This window comes from Belonocnema kinseyi, chromosome 6 (assembly GCF_010883055.1).
Source record: "Belonocnema kinseyi isolate 2016_QV_RU_SX_M_011 chromosome 6, B_treatae_v1, whole genome shotgun sequence".
Lineage (NCBI taxonomy): Eukaryota > Metazoa > Arthropoda > Insecta > Hymenoptera > Cynipidae > Belonocnema > Belonocnema kinseyi.
This window is the reverse complement of record NC_046662.1, coordinates 49,424,820-49,451,046: the sequence shown is the minus strand read 5'-3', so window position 1 is coordinate 49,451,046 and position 26,227 is coordinate 49,424,820. Positions and strand designations below refer to the sequence as shown.

The following is a 26,227-nucleotide window of genomic DNA, read 5'->3' as shown; positions in this document are numbered from 1 at the left end:
TTCTTATTTCCAAACTTGAAAAAATGGCTCGGTGGACAGAGATTTCCAGACAACGAAGACGTAATTGCCTCTGTAAGTGCTTATTTTGAGGAACTTCCGAAATCGCACTTTTCTAAAGGATTAAAAAACTTGAAAAGCGATTGACCAAGTGTATAGAGCTCCAAGGAGATTATATTGAAAAATAAAAGAAAAATTACCCAAAAAAAATTGTTTTTATACTTCATTCTAAGGACTTATTGAACTACCCTCGTACTTCCATAAACCACATTTTTCACAACACCTTCACCCCACATGATAAGTTTTCAAGTATTTATTGGTTTAAAGTGTTATTTTTAATAAATAATTCCACTAATTTCAATGTAATTTGAAATAGAATAATTATTAGTTCAATTTTAAAGAAATATTTTAAAGGGGAGACTTGACTAAGATTTTCAGGGGAGAGTTTACTAAGTGACAACAAGCTTGTTACGTGTGCTTTTCTACCTATAAGAAAATTAATTATTATAATGCATGTGCAAAAATTTTTCTAAATTGATTTATAAGAATTGTGGTTTAAAAATGCAAAGTTCAGTATTTAAAGAATATGATTATCATCAAAGTTAGTTACAAAATTGTAATAAATGCTATTCATCAATATTAGGTGTAAATTAATTTTGAATAAAAAAAGCTTATTTGGAATAAAATAATTCAATTTAATTTTCTACCGAAAAATATATAATTTGTTAAAATCCTATTATAAAACATTAATTACAGTGTTAGGTGCAGAACTCATCCCTTGGTACCTTCTATTATTTTATACTAATATTGTGCAACATTCATTTAGCAGAAAATTAAATTATTGTTTATAACTCTTATTTCGGTGCTGAAAAGTGAAATTAATTAATTAATTACCCTGATCAATAATATAATATCAATTACAATGAAACACTTTAATAGCCCTCCCTTCTATAGCCACTCCGAGAAATGAAGCCGCGCCGTAGGTAGGTATAACAGGAACTCGCGGGGGGCGCGGGGTCTGCGGTTGTCACTCAGGCGAGCAGTCAAGCGTGAATAAACAAAAGCGGAGCGGGCTACAATGAGTTAATTCACACTCAAGGTCAGCCACAAAATCGGCGTTATAAAAGAGTTTCACAGTATTTGAAAAAGGTAATCAAGTACACGTTACCGGTTGACGTGTACTCATATTTAATTGATTTTATTTCGTTAGGGAGTAAGGTAAAAATAATCGTCGGATAGTATATTATTAGAGAAAATACGCTCAATAAAACCCTGTGATTAAGAGAATTATTCCTTCAGGCGCAAGCCTATAATATGCTATAATCATACAGTACCGTCTAGTAGTATGAGGACACCTAAAAACAGCGATTAAAAACATGCAATCAATTTTCGTATGATTTTTGCGCAAAATAAGATGAAGTAATTTATAAAATTAAATTAAAAATCTTATTAAATATTGCGTCCAATAAGCCCTTCTCAAGGTATTTTGTGTTAATAGAAGCTGAGTTATTTAGTGAAAAATACCGCTGTAATTTCTGGGTTTGGACAATTTTAAAGATTTAGTTTTAACTACTGGTAAAATCTAGAAAAAATATGGTAAAAATTTAAAATTTGTGCAAAATGAACCCTATGATCTACTCTTCAGAATGAACCCACGAAAGTGTAAAAATGTCTATCGGTTCTCAAGTTATCGTAAAAAATGTGGCGGCATACGTAAGAGGAAAATCGAAGGTCGAGCAGTGACTGCCGTCAGTCAATACTCAAACTTCGATTTTCGTCTTACGCATTCTTCCATATTTTAATAGATAAATTTTCAACAACAGTAACGATTTTTAAAACAAACATATTTAAACCGAAGATTTAAATTTTCAACTGAACAAAAGTTTTAAACTTAAACAGAATCGTTACATTTTTAGTGTACAAAATTAATTTTTTAAGGAAAAACATGTAATTCTCAACCTGTCAAATTCAACTAAAACAGGTATTTCTAACAAAATATTTAAATTTTCAATTAAAATAACAATTTTTTAAACAAGAAGATTCTAACAGACGAATTTTTAACAAAATACATACATTTTTCATAAAACAGTTAAATTTTCAACTCGGCAATTATGAACTTTCAACATAAAAGTTCATTTTCTACGAAATGGTTAATTTTTCAAAATGTATGTTAAATTTTTAACAAAATAATTGAATTCCCTACGAATCTAGTTTAATTTTTTACCAAAATTTTGAATTTTCAACCAATAAAATATTTTTTAAATAATAGTAGAATATTGACATTTTTAATTACTTAAAAATTTAAGTTTTTAACAAAATACATGAATTTCTGAAAAAATAGTTCACTTTTTCACCCGATATTAATAATTCTTAACACCAAAGTTCATTTTCTCCAAGTATTTAATTTTGTTAATATTTAGGTTAATTTTTAGTTAAAAAAATGAATTTTCAAGGAAAATAGTTTAATTTTCAGCTAAATATTTGCATTTTCAACTAACAAAGTGTTTTTAACTAAAAATAGAAAAGTTACATTTTTGGTTAGAAAAAATAATTTTCAAGAAAAGGCAATAATTTTCAATTAGTTTAATTTAAATAGAAAACACCGATTTTTAAGTTAATACATGGATTTTCAATAGAAATAACGATTTTTTAAACAAGAAAATTAAGTTTTTACTTAAAAAGTTAAATTTCTAACAAAATACATGAATTTTTCACGAAATATTTTACTTTTTCACCCAGCATTAATAATTCTCAACCCAAAAGTGAATTTTCTCCAAGTATTTATTTTTTTTAATAATTAGATTAATTTTTATTTTTAAAAAAGATGAATTTCCGAGGAAAATAGTTTAATTTCCAGCTAAATATTTGCATTTTCAATTAAAAAAGAGTTTTTAACTAAAAATAATAAAGTTACATTTTTAGTTAGAAAAAATAATTTTCAAGAAAGAACAATAATTTTCAACCAGTTTAATTTAAATAGAAAACACAAATTTTTAAGAATAGACATGGATTTTCAATAGAAATAACGATTTTTTAAACAAGAAGAATTTTCTAAGGCAGCAGTTTAATTTTCAACCAAATATTTGAATTTTCAACTGAAAAAAAGAGTTTTTAACTAAAAATAAAAAAGTTACATTTTTAGTTGGGAAAAATAATTTTAAAATAATTTCATTTAAATAGAAAACACAAAGTTTTAAGAAAATAGATCCAAGCATTCTTTATAAAAATAATTAGGTTAATTTATAATTAAAAAAGATGAATTATCTAGGAAAGCAGTTTAATTTGCAACCAAATATTTGAATTTTCAACTGAAAAAAGAGTTCTTAACTAAAAATAGAATAGTTATGTTTTTAGTTTGAAACATTAATTTTTAAGAAAAAACCCATTCATTTTCAACTGGAAACTTAATCTTCTAAGTTGAAAATTCATCCCTTTGCTTACGTTCGAAATTTAACTATTTATTATTTTAAGTTATACTTTTTTTATTTAAATAAAAATTTAATTATTTGTTTAAAAATGCAACTATTTTGGTGAAAAATTCCAATATTTTCGATCGGGTGAAAAAGTCAAGTGTTTTTTTGAAAAATGTATGCATTTTGCTGAAAATTCCTTTTTTTAGTGGAAAATTAATCTTTTTCTATGAAAAATCATAACTTTAATTAAGAATTTAACTAATTCCTTTAAAAAATAGTATTTTTTTAGTTAAATTCAACAAGTTGAAAATGAGGGTTTTTTCTTGTAAGTTAATTTTTCAAACTAAAAACATAACTATTCTCTTTTTAGTTAAAAAACTTTTTTTTTAGTTGAAAATTCAAATCTTTTGTGAAAATTGAACTATTTTCATAGAAAATTCATTTATTTGTTTAGAAATTTAACTGACTATTTATAAATTATTCACTTGGTAGAAAATTAACCACTTGATAGAAAATTACCATTTATGTTGAAAATTCATTTTGTTACAAATTCATGTTTTTCTCTTTATTTAAAAATCGTTACTTCTGTTGAACATTCAACTATTTTGTTTAAAATTTGTGTTTCCTATTTGAATTAAACTGGTTAAAAATAATTTCTTGCTTGAAGATTAATTTTTTAAACTAAAAATGTAACTCTTTTATTTCTCGTTAAATTTTTGTAAACATCCTATTTTTATTTAAAATCTTTTTTTTAGTTAAAAATTGAAAGTTTTTGTTCAAAATTAAACTATTTTCGTAAAAAGTAAAATATTTTGTTATAAATTAAACATACCTTTTGAAAAATTAACCACTGCGTAAAAAATTAACTTTTGTGTTAAAAATTTATAATTTTCTCGTGGAGAATTTACCTGTTTTGTGAAAAATGTATGTCTTTTTTTAAAAATTCGTCTTTTTGAATGAACTTAATCTTTTTGCCTAAAAAATTTTTATTTTTGTTGAAAATCCAACTATTTTTTTTTAAATTTGTGTCTTTTATTTAAATTAAACAGGTTGAAAGTTATTATTTTTTCTTGAAAATTAGTTTTTCGACCTAAAAATGTAACTATTCTATTTTGCGTTTAAAACTTTGTTTTTTAGTTGGAAATTTATATATTTTTTGAAAATAAGTTTTTTTTTATAAAAATTAATTTTCTAAACTAAAAATGTGAATATTCTAATTTTATTAAGAACCTCTTTTTTTAAATGAAAATTCAAAATGTTAGTCAAAAGTTAAACTAGTTTCGTAAAAAATTAAACTGTTTTGTTACAAATTTAAACATACATTTTGAAAAATTAAGCACTTCGTAGAAAATGAACTTTTATGTTGAAAATGCATAATTGTCGAGTTGAGAATTTAACTGTTTTGTGACTTCAGTTTGTTTTGTGGATTCAAATATTTGGTTAAAAATATATGTTTTTAGTTGAATTTGACAGGTCGAAAATTAGTTGTTTTTTTCTTATAAATTAATTTTTCAAATTAAAAATGTAAAAATTCTATTATCAGTTTAAAACTTTTCTTCAGTTGAAAATTAAAATTAAATTAATTAATTTAAATTAATTAAATTTAAAAGATTAATGTTAAAAATTCATAATCTCAGGTGAAAAATTCAACGGTTTTGTGAAAAATTCATGTTTTTTGTTGAAATTTTTTTTTTAATGGAAACTTAATCTTTTTGTTTAAAAAATCGCCATTTTTGCTGAAAAATTGAATGTTTTGAGAAAACTTCATCTTTGTTAGTTAAATTCAACCAGTTAAAAATTAGGTTTTTTTTTGTTTGACATTAATTTTCAAACTCAAATTGTAACCATTCCATTTCTGGTTGATAACTTATATTTTTTAGTAAGGAATTCAATTATTTTAATCAAAATTAAACTATTTTTGCAGAAAATGTAACCATTTGGTTAAAAATTAAAGTAATCATTAGAAAAATTAACCATTTATTATAAAATTAACTTTTTGGTGAAAAAATCATAATTTCGGATAGAAGATTTATGTCTTTTGTTGAAAATTCTTTTTCTTGTGTGAATGTTTTATTCAAAATTTGTGTTTTTTATTTTAATTTAACTTGTTATAAATTTGTTTGCTTAACTTATATTTTTTTGTTAAAAATTGAACTATTTGTTTAAAATTTTATCGTTCATGATTAAAAATTCCAGTTTTTTTTTTTAAATTCACCTTTGTATTTTTTATATTCAACTATTTTGTTGAGTCATCCTGTTTGGTAAAAAATTTAACAGTTTTTGTTGAAAACTCGTTTTTCTGGATTAAAGACTCATTCTTCGTGGTAAAATGTCATCCGTCTTTTCTGAAAAGTCATCCTTCATTATTTTTTATTAAAAATTTAAATCCTAAAATTGATAACATAGTTTATGGATGACCCCTCACATAAATTTAGTTTTTCCTGGTATGAGGCCCTGTGATTTTTAAACGAATAATACAAATTATGTTAAATAGTAATTCGGTGTTATAAAAATTATTTCAATTTTTGTTATAGTTGTTTTTTTCTGTCGTCACAGGGCTTAAGTGCTTAAGGTGGGATCCGAACCACCAGAACCTCAGTAGAAAAGAATAAAAAAAATTCGAGATCTACCGGCTCAGGGATTGAACCCCAAACCTCTAACGTAAAGACCAAATACCTTACCGCCTGAGCCACTGAAGTTTTTTTTATCAATATTTATTATTATTATAATTATAGACAATTGCTATTCAGTCGAGTTATTTTAGGTCCGGAAAGTAGAATTCTGAGGATATTCCTGCACTTAGGAACATCTTGGCTCTCTATTATTGACCCATAAAATAATCTCGACGTGACATTTTACAAGGCGATTTTCTGCTTTTTCCTGCAGTTCAGCTTCACAACTTTCTGGAATGGAAGGGGAAGAGGAGTCAAGTAGCGGGCAAGTACCCTCTTACAAGGTGGGCATGCTCGGTGCATCAGGGGTTGGGAAAACCGCCCTCACCGTTCAATTCACAACGAGCGATTACATTTGCGCCTATGACGCTTCACTCGGTAAGTTTTACTAACAAAATTACCTTTTATCTTCTTTATTTTATTCACTTTCAAACTTATAATTATTTACAAAATCGATTTATAAGAACTGTCATAAAAGGGGGTCGTTACATCCGATTTTCAGTGGAATTAAATGACACTCGACCCTTTTTTATTTTGCTGACAATCGCTTTTTATAGACTTGCAGATTCTGGATGAGGCCAGAATGGGGTTTCTAAAAATAGAATATTATGCACCAAGGGAAAAAAGTGGGTCTTTTTCGGTTAGTGTATGTTATTAATAAGAGCGGCAGGCGAGTGCGTAAACATGAGTCGGATACTTGGATACGTTAGACGAAAATGTTGAAAGTCAGAAAATTAATCTTTTTCGAATGTCAAATTTTTTCGAAAAAACCAAAAATATACTCAGATAACTCTTGAAAAATGAACCTGAGTCTCCATTTACAGTTTTTCTCTCGGGCTCCAAATTTTCCAGTAAATAAATAAAAACTGACATTTTTTTAATTGAAAAAAACATGTTTTTTCACATTAAACTCGCCATAATTATAATTCTTTTATCCACTAATTAACAAATTTCTTTTTGAGTTTTATTCGTGACACTCTAGCGGAGGCTGCAGTGTCCAAAAGGGGTCAAAAGTTAATTTCTAATGTTTTTTTTAATCCGAATGAAAAACCACGTTTTTAGACTTTCACATTAAAAAAGTGAGCAAGGAAGTTTGAGCTACGACAAAATTCTAGCGAACGAATTTTCCGCCAATGTATTGGCCAACTTTTTGAAAAATCTCAATTCGATTTGATTTTTAGTTCCATAATTACAGCGAGTTTAGTACGAGCTCGCGACGCGACACCACAGGATTTTTCAGGGGACGCCGCCTGAAGCCTGAAACATCGACGACCCAGAAGTTAGCTATGCATATAGATTTGAAAATTCGAACTCGAATAAAAAATAAAATAATAGACATAGCCAAAAACTAAAAACACCGCTGGAATCGTTTGAGCCATATCTCTAGGTGTTTTTTTTTCACTTTTTTCAAAAAATCATTTTTTAAACAATTACGTTGTTAATTAACATATATCCTTCATTATGAAAAAAAACAAAGGTCCTAAAGAAGAAGCGAAGATAGTTCTGGATTCTCCTCGGCAATATCTCCAGGTTTTTTTTTTCATTTTTTGAAAAAGTTAATTATTTAAACAATTATATTGCTTATAATTTTTAAAACCTTATTTAAAAATTGTGGTAAACAATTCAGAGTTGTTAAGTGAAAAATAACATACCTTGAAGTGTCATGAATAAAAAAAATTTCAAACAATGCAAAAAAGTTAGTTTAAACATTGTTTTTGCCCTCTCTACGCACACAGCTTTACGATATCCCATGGCGCATATGGATTTGATTATTTATCCTCCACTATAAAAAAAAACAAAACTCCTAAAGAAAAAGTGAAGATAGTTCTGGATTCTCCTCGGCAATATCTCCAGGTGTTTTTTCATTTAAAAAAAAATCAATTATTTAAACAATTATATTGTTTCTAATTTTTTAAAATTCATTTAACAATTGTGGTAAACAATTCAGAGTTGTTAAGTCAAAAATAACATACTCTAAAGTATCATAAATGAAAAAAAAAATTGAAAATTATTGTTACTTAAACAATATAATTGTTTAAATAATTAATTTTTTTTAAAATGAAAAAAACACCTGGAGATGTTACCGAGGAGAATTCAGAACTATCATCACTTTTTCTTTAGAACTTTTGGTTTTTTTCATAATGAAGGATATATGTTAATTAACAACGTAATTGTTTAAAAAATGACTTTATGTAAAAAGTGAAAAAACACCTAGAGATATGGCTCAGACGATTCCAGCGGTGGTTTTAGTTTTTGGCTATGTCTATGATTTCTTTTTTTATTCGAGGTCGAATTTTCAAATCTATATGCATAGCTAACTTCTGGGTCGTGAAACATCGTCCTTACCCATCCTTTGCTTTGTCCACTCGCTCGCGCTAGTCAGCGTTCCGGCGGCGCCCCCTGCAAAATCCTGTGGTGTCGCGTCGCGAGCTCGTAATAAACTCGCTGTAATTATGGAACTAAAAATCAAATCGAATTGAGATTTTCCAAAAAGTTGGCCAATGCAATTGCGGAAAATTCGTTCGCTTAAGGTTTGTCGTAGCTCAAACTTCCTCGCTCACTTTTTTAATGTGAAAGTCTAAAAACGTGGTTTTTTATTCGGATTAAAAAAAAAAACATTAGAAATTAACTTTTGACCCTTCTTGGAAACTGTAGCCACCGCTAGAGTGTCACGAATAAAACTCAAAAAGAAAGTTGTTAATTCGTTGATAAACGAATTACTTACAGCGAGTTGAATGTGAAAAAACATGTTTTTTTCAATTAAAGAAAGGTAGTTTTTATTTATTTACTGGAAAATTTGCAGCCCGAGAGAAAAACTGTAAATGGAGACTGAGGTTCATTTTTCAAGAGCTATCTAACTATATTTTTTGTTTTTTCAAATTTCACTTTTGATACATGACGTCACAGCCTGCACAATACTTTTACTCGTTCTCGAGCGCCTGTCGCCTTCTTGTCCAGAACTCAATTTTAGAAGAAAGCCGAAACGGTGTACATGGAAGTTTCAATCAGTTCCAATATTATTTTTCCAACTTAGGAAGATTTATTTCTTAAAAAGTAATTGAATTTGTGAAATAATTTTCTTCAGCTTTTCATGCGTATTATTGAAAAGACTTATCTTTTGAAAAATAAAAAATAAACAGAAAATAGAAAGAAGTTCCGCCTGGTCATTCTCTATAAGCATATATTTAAAAAAAAATAATTTTGTGACTTTTAACATTTTCGTCTAACAAAACATTTGGGCGATACGCTCGATAAATCGAGCGTATCGATTTTTATACCTAAAAAAACTTTTTGATCTTCTAGATCAAAAAATTTTCTTTTCTCAAATCGGTTAAAATTATTTCCAGGACTTTTAAAATGCAGAAAATTTAAACTAGCAGCTTTATGTAAAGTTCATGCTGCAGAAAATATTTTTTAAAAAAATTTTCGAATTATTTGTATCCGATAAAGTACTTACTTTAAATCGTGAAAAAAATGATGTAGTGATAAAATTTCAAGAATTATATTTCTTGTGTAAGATATTTCATAATTTTTTAACAATTTTCCTCCTTTAATTCGTAAAAAGTTATTATTTTCTAAAAAAATTAAACAATTAACAAATAGTGAGAAAAGCATGCTTTTATAAACTTTAGCAATTATTTAAACAATTTAGATTTATTCAAACAACTTCACCCATGTAAATCGCATAAATGCATTATTTTCTGGAATTAATAAAACAATTCATAAATCACACGAAAAATGTTTTAAACAAATAAAAATGTTTTGAATAGTTACCATATATGTTTTGCAAAAAATATCATTCTCACAATTTATCAACTCTATTATTTATCCTGAAAAATAATAGTTTTTCACAATTTAGAAACGAAAAAAAATGGTTTGAATAAAAAATCATTTTTGAAACGATTGAAAATTAGTTAATCATACTTTAAAGCTTGTGTAATTATTAAATATAATTAATTAGTGTTAAAAACATTTTTTGAAATACCGTTTTTAGCACGAATTTGACATAAGACTGTTATTTTCTATTTTCCCTGTATGGTAAATTTATAAACTACATAATAATTTAATATTTAAAATTTTTTGAACATTTCTGGTTTAAAAGAAATTGCTTAATATGCTAATTACAGAAGTCCTGAAATATTGTTTCCATTCGAATTTCTTGCAATATAACTTTAAAAGAAGTTAAATTATTTAAAATTATAGAAAACACATTTCAAACAAATAATTTGTTTATAACCAATTTTTTGGTTCCTTGTATCATGATAGAATATCTTTCTATAATGTATTAAATCTATGAAATGTCGGCAGTTGCAACAATTTTCTTATTATTGACGAGCACCGGGAACGTCAAATAGAAGAAATTTTAATTTTTTTCGTCATATTTATTTATTTATAAAAAATTGAAAAAATAAATTAAAAACCAGGCTCGAAGACTTTCTTTGACATTTTATCAGCTTTAAAAAAAACATCCAAATCGGTCAGCAGGTTTAGCCGGAATCGTATTTTGAACCAAAAAAGTCATTTTTTCCCCACTGTGTTCGACAGGAAATGTCTCCTATTTGGAACGGGCACCTGTCACGCTGTGAATCCTGAATCCAAGTTAAAAATGTATTGAAAGCATTAATAAATATTAAATATTCATGTATTTATTAAATTAAAATGAACATTTCGAAAATAAAATAGACTTAATATTTATTTATTTAACCAAGCGTTCAAAAATTAAATCAAATTGTATAAATATATTTTATTGAAAAAATTATAGTTTTCAAAAACGAAAGAAAATTCCTCTCATTTCAACATTCAAAAAATAAATATCCAAGTAAATGAAATAAGTACATAATCCTCTGTTACTTTCAAACTTAGAAATTTTATTTTTTTTTGCAATAAGTAGAATCGAATTGAAAAATGTAATACATGATAAGTACTTAAATGTATTTGAAACGTATTTCAAATCTTGTAAAGATTTTTTTTTTTGCAGTTTATTCCAGTTTTTTCATAAAATTCATTTTTTGATGTTACCAAAAACTCTTGTTTTCAGCTTATAGATTTAAAAATTTGGTAAAATGAAACTGTTTGGTTGAAAATTAACTTTTTTGTTGTAAGTTCATAATTTTGTTTCACAATTTATCTTTTTGGTTGAAAGTTCAACTAATATGTTGAAAACTTATTTCATTTTTGATTGAAAGTTAATTTTTTCAATTGAAAGTTTAACTTTCCCATTTTTAGATACATATTTATCTTTTGAAGTTTGACTTTCGAATTTTTAGTTGAAAATTCATCATTTTTAATTAAAAATTCAAGTACTTGGTTGGAAATTTATGTATTTTGTTGTTAATTTAGATTTTTTTACAAAATAATCTTATTGGTTCAAAAACAAACTTCTCAACTGAAAAAAAACTCTTTTATTTTGTGTTACAAATTGATCTATTCTAGTTAAAAATTTATGAAAATTGTTCAACTTTCTTCAACTACTTTCTCAAAAATTTATTTTTTTGGTTAAAGATTTATTGATCTATTTAAAAATTTTAATATTTGGTCGTAAATTAAATTTTGTTGAAAACTCCTCTGTTTTGTAGAAAATTCAACATTTCAGCTTGAAAATTCAATAATTTAGTAAAATATTCATACTCTCAATACAAAATTGAACTATGGTGCAAAGTTAAACCTTTTCGTTACATATTAAACTATTCTTTTGCAAATTCTAATTTTTTCATGTTGTTTTTAATTTATATTTTTATCTGAAAATTTAAATATTCAGTTATTGGTTGTAAACTTTTTTTTTTATTTGAAAATTTACCCATTTGGTTAAAAATTTCTCTTTTCTAATTGAAAATTCAACTATGGGGGTAAAAACATACTTCTTCAGTTAAAAATGTGTCTTATTTCATATAAAACATATCTCCTTGGTTAAAAAATTGTATTATTGGTTAAAAATTCAATCATTTGGATTAAATTGGTAGGAAATTGATTTTTTAAATTAAAAAATTGTCCATTCTGAGAGAAATCGAATCCTGTTTGTTGAAAACTCATCATTTAAATTAAGAATTCAACTTTTTTTAAAATTTATCTTCTGTAGTTTAATTAAACTATTTGGCAATTTGTTAGTCGATCATTGTTGAATTAGTTACTATAAAACAAATAAACAAAACAACATTGACTGCCACAAAAAACAACCTATTGATACGTTAGTAGGTTATGTTTTTAATTATGAGATTGTGTACAGAAATAATTTACTCACCAGATTTGGTATTGATAATATTGTTTGTAATATTTGCTACATAATATTTTTGCACAAATTTTTTCGACGCCTATGAAGCGGGGCTAAAGATCTGCTTTTTATTCCCTAGGGAGTAAAAAGTACTGAGTACTAAAAATTTCCCGAAAGTCCTGGAAATGTATTAAAATTGCCGGGAATTTATAGAATTTTTTTATTTGAATTTTGAGTAATGTATCTTATATTATAATAAATTGCCTGTGATATTACCATGAAATTACCAAAAAAAATTTTTAATTTCCGAAAATTTATAGCCATTTTTAAAGTGAATTTTGGGAAATTTGTTGTAAGTTACCATGAATGACCAAAAATTTAATATATTTCCGGATATTTATAAAAATCTTCAAATTCGACTTTCATGCAGTTTTGAAGCAGAAGACGATCACTCACATTTCATTCGTTTCTGAATTTCATACAGTTCTGAAACATAACTTACCTTATGTTTCACAACTGTATGCAATTCAGAAACGAACAGTTCTGAAACATAACTTACCTTATGTTTCACAACTGTATGCAATTCAGAAACGAATAAAATGTGAGTGATCGTCTTATGATTTAAAACTGTATAAATTTCAGAAGCAAATTACAATGTGATTGATCGTCATATGTTTTAGAACTGCATGAAATATAGAAGCCAATGAGATTGTAACTGATCGAATTATTTTTTAGAACGGTGTCAAATGCATAAACAAGTAACAATGTGAAAGATCGTTTTATGTTTTATAACTGTATAAAATAAATAAACAAAGGACAGTGTGGTTGTTCTTCTTATGTTTTAGAATTCTATAAAATTCATAAACAAGTAATAATGTGAGTGATCGTCGTATGTTTCATTACCGCGTGAAATAAATAAACAAAGGACAGTATGGTGGTTCGTCTTATGTTTTAAAATTCTATGAAATTCATAAACAAGTAATAATGTGAGTCATCGTCTTATGTTCTAGAACTATATACCATTAAGAAACAATTAACAGTGTAATTTATCGTCCTATGTTTTAAAGCTGCTTGAAATTAATAAAACATGTGATTATGTGATTGATCGTCTTAAGTTTTAGAAATGCATGAAATTCCTTAACAAGTAACAATGTGATTGATCGTCTTATTTTTTACAACTGTATGAAATTCAGAATAAACCAAATTAAACTTCCTTCCAGTTAATTATTCTTGATGAAAAAGCAACAGTAAATAGAATTAGAAAATAGAGTACATTCGTAGCCGTTTTTTAGTTTTTAGAAAATATATTAGAAACCGTACAGACCATCTTTGATTGAAATTTTTAATTTTTAATTTAAATATATTGAATTCTATAAAAATGGTCTTCGTTTTTTCTATTTTCTTGTAAAAATGTTTTAACCAGGAATATTATCAAAATTCTGAAAACGAGTTGAATTTTTGAAGATTTTTAAATCATAATCATGAAAGCTTTATTAGTGATTTTTGGATGAGGTGAAAGAAATCATCACTTTTCAAAAGAGTTCTCTTAGGAAAATTTGCCAAGCCCTTGTCGCCTTTATCGATGAACTCATTTGCATTTAGTCGGTGCTGCTAACTTTGTCAGATCACCATGATGAAATGCCGAGTTGGCAGAATTTCGCCCTCTTTAGACCCTTCTGTATGATAATTTCCAGATGCTCGTATTTGTGATTCAAAAGCCTTTAAGAAATGGAAAGAGATTAAAAACTTAATTTAGAAATATTTTTTTAAATTTCTGAAGTTGCGAATTTTTTATTCATGACAGTCACATTTGTCATGAAAGGAAAATTAATTAAAAAGGATCGTTAGAAAAAAATAAGTTTCCATCAGAAAAGAGAAATCATAATACAATTGAAATTTGAAATTTTGATTTTTTAAAACACAGTAAATCGCGTAATATCAAAATATGCATATTATTTTGATTATTAACTCCAGATCAGAATAATTATCTTTTTAAGATATAAAAATAATGTTTACAAAACTTCAATCATATCAGTCGAGGGAAATTTGTTATATATTTTTTTTATGATGGAAGATAGTCATAAGTTTGGCCCTGGACATTTCTTTTCTTTCTTGAAACCAAATACATAAATTTCAAAGTAAAAAAGAGAAATCTTTGTCCATATAGTGGATTTTTGAACTGAAAAAGATCCAACTAACTAGTTACATTTTTAATGAAAAAAATACAATAAACATGTAGTTTTTACGAAAAAACAAGAATTCGAAACCAAATAGTGCGATGTTTAACCGAAGAAATGAATTATTAATAAAAAAAGATTATTTTCTATCAATAAAGGTGATTTTCAACCAAAAAAGATGAATTCTTAACGAAAAATGTAGAAATTTATATTTTAACAACAAAATTGTAATTTTAAATTAAAAACAGTTGAATTGAATCACGAAAAAGAAAGTTTTAATCAAATAGTTGAATTTTCAACAAGACATAGTTTTTCAAGAAAAAATAGAATAGTTGAATTTTCACTATACAAAATTAGTTTTAGAAAGAAAGAAAGAAGAATTTTCAATCAAAATAGTTCAACGTTTAACCAATGAAATGATTTTTTAGCCAACAAAGATTAATTCTTTATCTAAAAGGATAAACTTCCAAAAAGATACATGAATACTCAACCTAATAGTTGGATTTGTAATAAAAAAAATGAATTTCCAACTAAATTTTTAAATCTCAACTAAAAAAGAATAAGTTTTAGTAAGAATGCAAACGTGAAATTTTTCGCTTGAGAAATTAATTTTTTACATAAAACAATGAATTTTAAAGAAAAAAGTTGAATTTCTAACCAGTAATCGACCTTAAGAGACAAGTTTTCAGAAAAATAGTTAAATTTTTAACCAAAAGAGATTTTTCGTCAAGAAAGACAAAAGTGCCACCATCATGTTAATAATTCAAGCCAAAAAGATTTTTCATCCTAAAAATATACAATTTTCAATCAAAAAGTTGATTTTTAATCAAAAAGTTAATTTTTAACCGAGTAGTTGAATTTTAAATTAAAATTAAAAAATGTATGATCAATGAAGAAGATTAATTTTCTACCAAAAAGGCAAATTGTTTAGAAAATGCATGAATTTTTCAAGTCATAAATGAAATTTCAACTGCAAAGATAAACTTTATAGCAATTTATTAAAATTTTAGCTAAAAAGAATAAATTTCTATCAAAATAATTGAATTTTTAACTCGAAAAGTGATATATTTTTAACCAAAGCATGAATTGATAAATTCTCACTTAAACAATTTATTTTAAACAAAAACAAATAAGAGTGCTTAAAAAAAGAATTCAATGTTCAATTGAAGAGATAAATTCTTAGCCAAGAAGATTATTTTCTACAAAAAAAGAATTTTTAACAAAATATGTAGATGAATTTTTAGCAAAATAATTGATATTTAACTAAAATTAGAGATTTTCAACCATGTAGTTAAATTTGCAATTAAGAATATCAGTTATAAACTAAATAATTGAATTTATAACTAAAAATTATCGAATTTTAATGAAAATAGAATACTTTAATTATCCGTTAAAAAATTTATTTTCAAACAAAAACCAAGAAAATTGTGAATAAAATAGTTTAATTTTGATTTAAAAATTGTAATTTAACTATGAAAAAAGTTTGAACTAAATACTCACATGCGCCGCCAAAGAAAAAAAAAGAAAATTTTAAACCAAAAAAATGAATTTTCAATGAAGATTAATTTTCTACAAAAAAAAACAAATTTCAACAAAATACATAAATTTGTAAACAAGGAGATGATTTTTTTTGCAATTAATTGAATTTTTAAATAAGCAGGATAAATTTATATCCAAATAGTTGAATTTTTAACTTGAAAAGATACATTTTTAACCAAAATATGAATTAATAAATTCTCACTTGAAAAGTTTGCTTTATATAAAAACAGAAAAGAATTCTTAACAAAAGAGTTTAATGTTTCATTAAATAGATTAATTTTTAACTAAGAAGTTTATTTTTCACCAAAAAAGAATAATTTTTCAACAAAATAGACTCATTTTCAACAAAATAATTAAATATTCAACTATAAAATATAGAATTGTAATAAAAATGTGATAGTTTAATTTTCTGGTAACAAAATTTACTTTCAAATAAAAGCCTGAGGAATTTTTCAACAAAATATTTCAACTATTTAAAAGAAACCGATGATTTAACCATGAAAGCAGTTAGAACTGATTACTTGCCAAATAGATACATTTAAAGAATAGTTGAATTTTCAACTGAGAAACATAAACTTTCAATAAAAATGAAATAGTTAAATTTTGCGTCCAAAAATTAATTTTCGAAAAACAAAAAACGAAGTATGAACAAAATAGTTCAGTTCTTAATAAAAATATATGAATTTGCAAGGAAAAATTTTAAAGATAATATTTTAACCAATAATAGATATTAATTTTAAATAAAAAGGCATGAATTCAACTATAAAAGCAAAATTTTAACAAAATAGTCAAATTTTTAACCAAAAACCTTATTTTGGTCAAGAAAGGAAAAAATGTTACCACACTGTTAAGCTTTGAAGTCCAAAATTGATTGTTGAAATCTAAAAAAAAGTTTAACCAAAAAGTCGTTTTTCAATTTTTTTCCAAAAATAAAAATTGATTAATTTATAATCAAAACAAATTTTATTTTTTAATTAAACAGGTAAGTTTTAAACTAAAATAATAAAGCTAGACCTGAAAAATGATTTTTTAACAAAAGAATTTAAGCTTTAACCAAGTAGTACAATTTTCAACCAAAAAGATGAGTTTCAATAAAGAAGATTAATTTTCTAACAAGAAATAATAAATAGGATAAGAAATAGCAAAATAGTCCAATGTTTGATTCAATTAAAATACCTGCCATAGTTTCGAATTTATGGAAGTCAAATTAGTCCCAATGATAATTCTAAACATTCATTTTTTGCGAGTTTTGGAGGGGGAAAGAGAATTAGAAAGAGTGTGAAGTTTGCGCAAATATTCAAAAATATTCCAGAATAGTTCAGAATATTTATAAATACATAATAATAGCCAAGAATGTTTAAGTCGCCACTGACCCAGACTCATCACTACATTTTGAAAACGGGTTCTATGGTCAGAATTCCCGGGTTTTACTTTAAAATATGCAAAAATGTTTTTTAATATTTAGGCATACTTCGGAACATCTAGGATTACATGGAAATACCTTAGAATGGTTCAGTTGCCACTGACCCAGGCTCATCGCCAAATCTTGGATGCCGGCTCTATTGTTGGAATTCCCGATTTATACTTTAAAATCTGCAAAAATATTTGAAAATACTTTCAAATTCTCCGGAAAACTCAGGTAAAAATAGGAAAAACTTAGAATGTTAGAGACGCCACTGACCCAGGCTCATGGCTAAAATTTGGAAATGGGTTTTATGGTCAGAATACTTGAGTTATGCTTTAAAATATGCGAAAATATTTCTAAATATTTTGGAACACTTTGGAATATTTATCAATACATGGGAGTACCTTAGAATGGTTCCGTGGCCATTGACCCAGGCTCATCGCCAAATCTTGGATGCTGTCTTTATCATTCGAATCGCCGAGTTATACTTTAAAATATGCGAAAATATTTTTAAATATTTTGGAATACTTTTGAATTTTTTGGAATACATGGGAATACCTTAGAATGGTTCACTCACCATTGACCCAGGCTCATCGCCAAATCTTGGATGCCGGCTCTATCGTTGGAATTCCCGAGTTATACTTTAAAATCTGCAAAAATATTTGAAATGCTTTCGAATTCTTCGGAAAACTCAGAAAGACATGGGAATACCTTGGAATGTTAGAGTCAACATTGACCCAGGTTCATCGCCAAATCTGAAATGCGGTCTCTATCGTTGGAATCGTCGAGTTATACTTTAAAATATGCGAATGTATTTGTAAATATTTCGGAATACTTCGGAATATTTAGGAATACATGAGAACACCGAAGACTGGTTTAGTCGCCACTGACTCAGGCTCATCGCTAAATTTTGGATGCGGTCTCTATCGTTGAGATCGTCGAGTTATACTTTAAAATATGCGAATGTATTTGTAAATATTTCGGAATACTTCGGAATATTAGGAATACACGAGAACACCGAAGACTGGTTCAGTCGCCACTGACTCCGGCTCATCGCTAAATTTTGGAAATGGGATCTATGTTCAGAATACTTGGGTTATGCTTTAAAATATGCGAAAATATTTTTAAATATTTTGGAATACTTTGGAATATTTAGGAATACATGGGAATACCTTAGAATGGTTCCGTCGCAATTGACTCAGGCTCATCGCCAAATCTTGAATGCGGTCTCTATCGTTGGAATCGTCGAGTTATACTTTAAAATATGCGAATGTGTTTGTAAATATTTCGGAATACTTCGGAATATTTAGGAATACATGAGAACACCGAAGACTGGTTCAGTCGCCACTGACTCAAGCTCATCGCTAAATTTTGGAAATGAGATCTATGGTCAGAATACTTGGGTTATGCTTTAGAATATGCGAAAATATTTTTAAATATTTTGGAATACTTTGAAATATTCAGAAATACAGAATGGTTCAGGAATACAGAATGGTTTAGTCATCATTGACCCAGACTCATCGCCAAATCTTGAAGGCGGTCTCTATCGTTGAAATCGCCGAGTTATAATTTGAAATATGCGAAAATATTTGTAAATGTTTTGGAATACTTTGGAATATTTAAGAATACATGAGATTTATACTTTAAAATATGCGAAAATATTTTTAAATATTTTGGATTACTTTGGAATATTCAGGAATACATGGGAATACCTTAGAATGGTTTAGTCATCATTGACCCAGACCAAAGATTGCCCAGACTCATCGCCAAATCTTGGAGGCGGGTTCTATGGTTGGAATCCCTGAGTTATACTTTAAAATATGCGAATATATTTTTTAATATTTTAGCATACTTTGTCCAGACTTGGAAATTTGACCAACTTTTTTATATTTTTTTGTTGTCCAAAAGGGTCAATATTGTGTTATTAACATATTATTACAAAATAAATAGCAAGTTTAAATGCTGAAAAATAGTCAAATTGAAGGAAATTACAATTTGAAAAAATCTCAAATTTTAATATTTTGCCACAACGTTTTTTTATAACAATGTTTATTATAAACTTTTCAATTATTTTTATAATGAAATGTCATAACCACATTAATATGAAGCACTTTTAGCAAACCAAATTTTTTTTTGCTGATAATAAGACTATTTGCTAATTTCTTCATAGAATTTGTTTATATCAAATAAATGGAATAATGAACAAATTTCATTCATTTAAGACAATATGAAGTTGACATAATCAGTTATTAAAGCATAAAAATTGTTAGGGACAAAATTTCAGTTTTTCTATACTTTAAGTGAAAAAAATTATTAATAAACAAATAGAGGAGATAAAAGTTCGGAACGTCAAGTTCTTCAAAATTTAATGAACTTTAATTTTTTGAAATTCAAAATCGCACAAAAATTGAAGGCTCTGAATATTTTTGTACGAAAAAGGTGCATTTCCTTCCACTTTCGCGAGCGCTCAATGCGAAATTTTATTAGCTTTCATTTAAAAAAAAAGTTATAAGTGGTTATAGTGCAGGTATTACGTGCCAATAGTCTCCAGCTTACGAGTGAAGATAAAACCGTACAAGAATATCTCTATTCTCTATAGTTTACGATTTAATAACAATGGTCTACATTGTCGTAATTCGATCTAGGACAGAGAAGCTAAAGCTGCCGTATTATAATACGAAGTCTAGATACACTTTCTTCCTACACCAGATGCATGCATGAAATTCGGTATTATGCAAATGATTTCCTACTCTTTGAATCATAATAATCGGGTATTGTCGCAATCATAAAAACGTATATACTAGAGACTTACAAAAGTCAATTCCAGAATAAGATTTCGATTTTTTTACACAATTTTTATTTTATCAACTAGAAATGTGAAGCATTTAAAAATCTTTACTAGACAAACTTTTAAATATTATGAGTTTTTTTTTTTAATTTTTCAAGGAATCTGTATTATCCTCAAAGAATAACAGAATTTTTTAACGTCTTTGCAGACTAGAAAGAGCTATGAATGAAAGATTTTTTTAATTCACTTTTTTCTGAAAAATATCTTCTTCTTTCGTTTCTCTGGGAATCGAACCACAGAACTTTCCCATTAAGCTACTACAGAGATCAAGAGAAGAATCCTTTTTCAGAAATGCACGCACTATTATGCCAGGTGTTACAAGTCAAATTGTTCAAGGAATCTGTTTTATCGTCAGAAAAGGACAGAACTTCTTAACACCTTTTCAAAATAGATAGAGCTATGAATAAAAACAATTTTATTAAATTTTTTCTGAAAAAAGAAGAAACAAAAAATTTAATTTAAATTTTGTTTATTTCATAGCTGCATCTAGTCTGTAAATACTGTCTAAAACACTTTACGTAATAATGCGTGTATATCTGAAAAAAGATTCTTCTCTCGATTTTTTTAACAGCTAAATGGAAAAGCACTTGACCGGCAATCGGAAGTCCTCTGGTTCGATTCCAGCAGAGCGAAAGATATTTTTTTAGACAAAAATTGTATAAAATTTTATATTCAATTTTCTGAAATAATGATTAATTATTTCGAATTGTTACTGCACGAAGTTAAAAAAGGATATTGAACGATGGAATTAGAAAAGGTTGCTTGAAACTACAAAAGATTGCAGGGCTTATAAGAAATTCATTATAGAAAATCAGTATATGAGAAAAACTTTAGAATTATCAGTATTGTCATAAATAATTTTAAAATTAATCAAGGAAAATAAATTTTTTTTAATAAATAATGTTTTAAAATACATGTAAAAATTTAGAATCTTCAAAATCTCTTCAAAATTTTATTTAAATCTATTTCAATCCTTAAAATAAGTAGAGGTCCTGTAAATCTTATTCTTCTCTTCTTAAATTGTTCATTGCAAAATTAAAATTAAAATTCATGCAGGAACAGCAACACCGCCATGATGCTCCTTAAAAATCAATTGAAATCCCTTCAAATCTTTGGAATCGCTAGAAATGCCTTGACATCTTATTTTATTTTATTAACTTTCAAAAATCCTTGAAATATTTCGAAATTGTTTCAAATCCGTAGAAATATTTCCATCCTTAAAAACCTATGAAATCTTTTACAATTAGTTGAAATATCTAGCAATCTCATTTTAAACAATCTCATTTTGAATAAAAAAATTTTTTTTTTTTAATTTTCCTGCATAAAATTTTTCTAATTTTCCTTACTCATGCATAATAGATTTTCTACCAAGGATAGGAAAAAACATTATGATGTAAATTTGATTTCTTTAGGTTATTTTTGTTAAATTTTTGATAATGAACAAAAACTGTGAAATTAGTTTTTTTAATTGTCAAAAATAACGATTTATATTTTCCATGGAGTTCTATTAAGAACATTTTTTTTTACACCAAATACTTAAATCCTTAACCAAATAAAAGAGTTTTTAATTAAGAAAGATGAATTTTAAACCAAACAGTTGAATTTTCAACCGCGAAAGTAAAATTTTCGACCAAAAAATTATATTTTCAATCTAAAAACATTATTAAAAAAAAGGTTAATATTCCACAAAATACTTAAATTTTTATAAAAATAATTTAATTGTTCACTGAATAGGTAAATTTTTAACCAACAATATGAATTTTTAACAAAAAATTTATTTTTCGAACAAATAGTTTAATCTTCTACCAAACTGTGAGGTTTAAAAGTCAAAGATACGAATTTTCTACAAAACCGTTCAATCTTCAACCCAAAAATATAAATTTTTAATGAAAAAGTGGAAATTTCAACTAGAAAATATCAGTTTCCAAATTAAAAATATCAATTTTCAACAAAAATGGATTAGTCACACTTTTATTTAAAAAATAAAATTATTTATCATCCAAAAAAATGGATTCATACTAAATTATCGATTTTTTTGAAAATTCAAAACATATAAAACATGAAATTTCAGTAATTATTAATTTTTAACAAATAAGATTAACTTTCTACAAAAAAGAATAATTTTCAACAAAATACATAAATTTTGAACCAAGTATGTGAATTTTTAGCTTGAAAATATAAATATCCAATGAAGAATATAAATTCTCTACCGAAAACGAAAGTTACATTTTTGGTTAAAATATGAATTCTGAAGCGTAAAAAATGATTTTTAACAAAATAGTTCCATTTTCAACGAAATAACTACATTTTCAGATAAATGGTATCATTTTTAACCATACAAGAAAACAGAAAAAATGGGAAAGAGGAATTTTTTAGCGAGGTCGAGGATCGAGGCAATAATAAAAAATACAATTTAAAGAATGAAGTTTCATAACAACAACTGGATAATTGTAATAATTTTCTTTTAGCAAATAGGAAGAAGTTGCGGTTTGCTACGAAATTTTAAGTTTTTTTATTTTTCTGTTAGGATAAAATAATTAATACTAATATTAATTTAGACAAACTGTTTCATAGAAACAATATTTCATAAATAAAAACCCGCAAATTTGTAGCATTATTCAAAGATAATATTATTATGGATAATAAATTGTTTAAACTATCATATTTCTTAAATATAATCAATCATAGCCTCACTGTAAATGAGAAGATGCCAAAAATTGAAAATTTTCAGAAGAAGATCCAACTGTCTAAAAGTACTGTAGGAGAGGAATGTTATGAATAATAATAATAATAATAATAATAAGTTCAAACAATTGTTTTGGTTAAATTTTATGTATTTTTAACTGGCTTTAAGTGAAAGTTTTGTTAATTTTCACTTCGCTTTGACTAAAAAGTTGCAAAAAGTTGAATATTTCAGAAAAAACAGGACTATCTAGCATTTCCATAGGAGAAGATAGTTGTGAATAAACCTGCAAATTTTTAGCATCATTTGAAGATAATATTATTTTTAATAATAATAAATTGTTTAAATAATTATGAAAATTGGACAATATTTTTTGTCAACTTTCATTCATTTTTACCTCACTAAGTGCAAAGTTGACAACAATTAAAAGATTTCAGAAAAACCGCAACTATCTAGCATTATTTTTGATAAAATGATAATATTAAAAATATTAGAAAATTGAATAAACAATTATGTTTGGTCAGGTATTTTAAACATTACCTCACTCTAATTGAAAAGTGGATACATTATTTTTTTAACTGCAACTTTCTAGCATTATTCTAAGAGAATATTATTGTAAACAATAATGATTTGTTTAAACAATCATTTATGTTAATTTTAATTGATTATTACCTTCAACTAACTTAAAAGTTGAAAATAAGTTAAAAAATGGAGGGAAACCACGACTGTCTAACTATTTTCTAACAGAACATTCCTAAAAAAATTGTTTAAACAAATCATGCAAACATCTAATTAAGGAAGGTTCTTATAAATTGTCAGCCAAAATATAATTTTTCAACAATAACAGACGAATCAAGTCAGACATTCAAAACAAAATCGATTAAAATTCAACCAGAAATATTTAATTTTTAAAGCCAACAAAAATTAGTTTTTAGAAAACAGTTGACTTTTCTACCATAAATGATCAATTTTCTATGCGAAAGACGAATTTTCAACTTGTTGAATTAAAAATAGTAGTTGAATCTTCAACCTTTCAAAAACAAATGTCTAACCAAAGATGAATTATTTTAAAATGAAAAGAATAATTTTTGACCCAAAACAATTTTTTAACAAATAACCTAAATTTAAAAATAATAAATCAATTTTAACACTATTATTGAATTTTGGAGCCCAAAAGACGAATTATCTACAAAATTTTTTAAATTTTCATCTGAAAATATGATTTTTTTTACAAATAAATTTTCTACAAAATACTTAAACTTTTATGAAAACAGTTTTATGTTTCACACTACCTAGTTAAATTATCGACAAAAAATATAATTTTGAATCTAAAAATTTTATTTTTAAATAAGTAGTTCAATTTTCTACCAAATTGTTGAATTTTCAATCGAAAAAGATGATTTTTCAAGGAAGAATCTTAATTTTCTACCAAAAACAATCAGCACAATACATGAATTTTATCTGAGAAAGAAAAAATTTTACAAAATGAAATATGTACTTAAATTTTCAAAGAAAAAGTTATTTTTTTAACTAAGCCAACGAATTTTCAAGATAATAGTTAAACTTTGAACCAAACCATTTTTAACTAAAATTTAAAATATTGAACCATAACAATTATTTTTGAAAAATAAAAATTTAACTTACAACCTAGTTCTTTCAACAAAAAACGTAATAGTTAATTTTTCAGTTACAAAAGTTAGGTTTATAAAAAAACGAACTTTCAATGATACAGTTGAGTTTTTCACCATAGAAATAAATTTTTTCCAAAATGGTGGAATTTTTAACCATTTTAAACCAAAACTGAAAATTTTTTACCAAAAAAGAGGTATTTTTAAATAAATAGTTGAATTTTCAAGAAAATAATTTAATTTTCAACAAGCTGTTTCAATAACAAAAATTACTTTATTTAAATATATTTATTTTTATTGACTTGAGTTTTAGGTATTTTTCTCTTTAAACTACACATTTTTTCCGTGAGAATAGGAGTTTAAAATGACAATTTTTGGTATTGACTCAATCTAAGCTTGACACTTGCGTGTCTGGGCGGTCATTCGCCTGCTGTAAGTAGTTACAGTGATTTTTATCAGACGCCTTCTACAGTAGCACGTGCTGTATGTTATCAGACCATAAGCCCTGAAACAGGTTCGTGTCGAACGAGATGCATATAATTGGGAGTAATTTTCTGAATTATTGTAAAATACTTATTCAATGTATTATTATCACCATCGTAAGTTCGAGAACCGAACTATATTTTTTCCTAGAAATTTTCTCATGCAAAGGAAATAATTTAGAATTCTTTCTTCTTTTTGGTCTAATATTTTAGACTTCAAACTATTTCGGATATTCCACTCTTTCTCCTTTAAAATTTTTTTTTTTTGTTTTTAAGAAATTTCTCGTTTTTCGCTTAATACGAACTGAATGAAAAAATGCAACTATTTTTGGTCAAAAGTGTACTATTATGTTTTTGGTTCGGAATTTATTTATCTTGTTTGGTTAAAGATCCACTAAAATGATCTTTTATTACACATGCATGATTTCAGTGCTTTTCGACGCCTATGAAGCGGGGCTAAAGATTTGCTTTTTATTCCCTAGGGAGTAAAAAGTACTGAGTACTAAAAATTTCCGGAAATTTATTAAAATTGCCGGCAATTTATAGAATTTTTTTAATTGAATTTTTATTAATGTATCTTATATTACAATAAATTACCTGTGATATTACCATAAATTACAAAAAATTTTTTTTTAATTTCCGGAAATTGATAGCTATTTTAAAGTGAATTTTGGGAAATTTGTAGTAAGTTAACATAAATTACCAAACATTCAATACCTTTCCGGATATTTATAAAAATATTTAAATTCGAATTTTGGATATTTCATGGTTACTTACCATATTTAACTGTAAAATTTCCATAAATAACCAAAAATTTCCGTACATTTACGAAGATTTATCAAATAAAATTGTAATTGAATTTTTGGTCATTTATGATAAGTTTTCATATTTACCTGTAAAATTACGATAAATAACCGAATATTTCCATAAATTTTTGGAATTTATACATTCTGAATTTGATTTTTTTGCAATTTACTGTAATTTACCATAAATTACCAGTAATATTACCATAAATTACTAATAATTTGATAAATTTCCTAATATTAACAAACATGTTTAAAGTTGAATTTTTGGTAGTTTATGGTAATTTATGATAGGTTCCAATATTAATCTGTAAAATTACCATAATTGACCGGAAATTTCCGTAAGTATCCGGATATTTATTAATTTTTTTA

The 26,227-nt window shown here is 26.0% G+C and overlaps 1 protein-coding gene across 1 annotated transcript in view; it reads left to right on the top strand.

The window, feature by feature from the left end:
- Positions 1-26,227, top strand: part of LOC117175374 (GTP-binding protein RAD-like) — a 256,115-nt gene that overhangs the window by 171,632 nt on the left and 58,256 nt on the right. Inside the window, exon 5 of the mRNA XM_033365083.1 lies at positions 6,297-6,460. Within this exon, the coding sequence (XP_033220974.1) occupies positions 6,297-6,460 (164 nt within the window). The remainder of the gene's footprint in view (positions 1-6,296; positions 6,461-26,227) is intronic.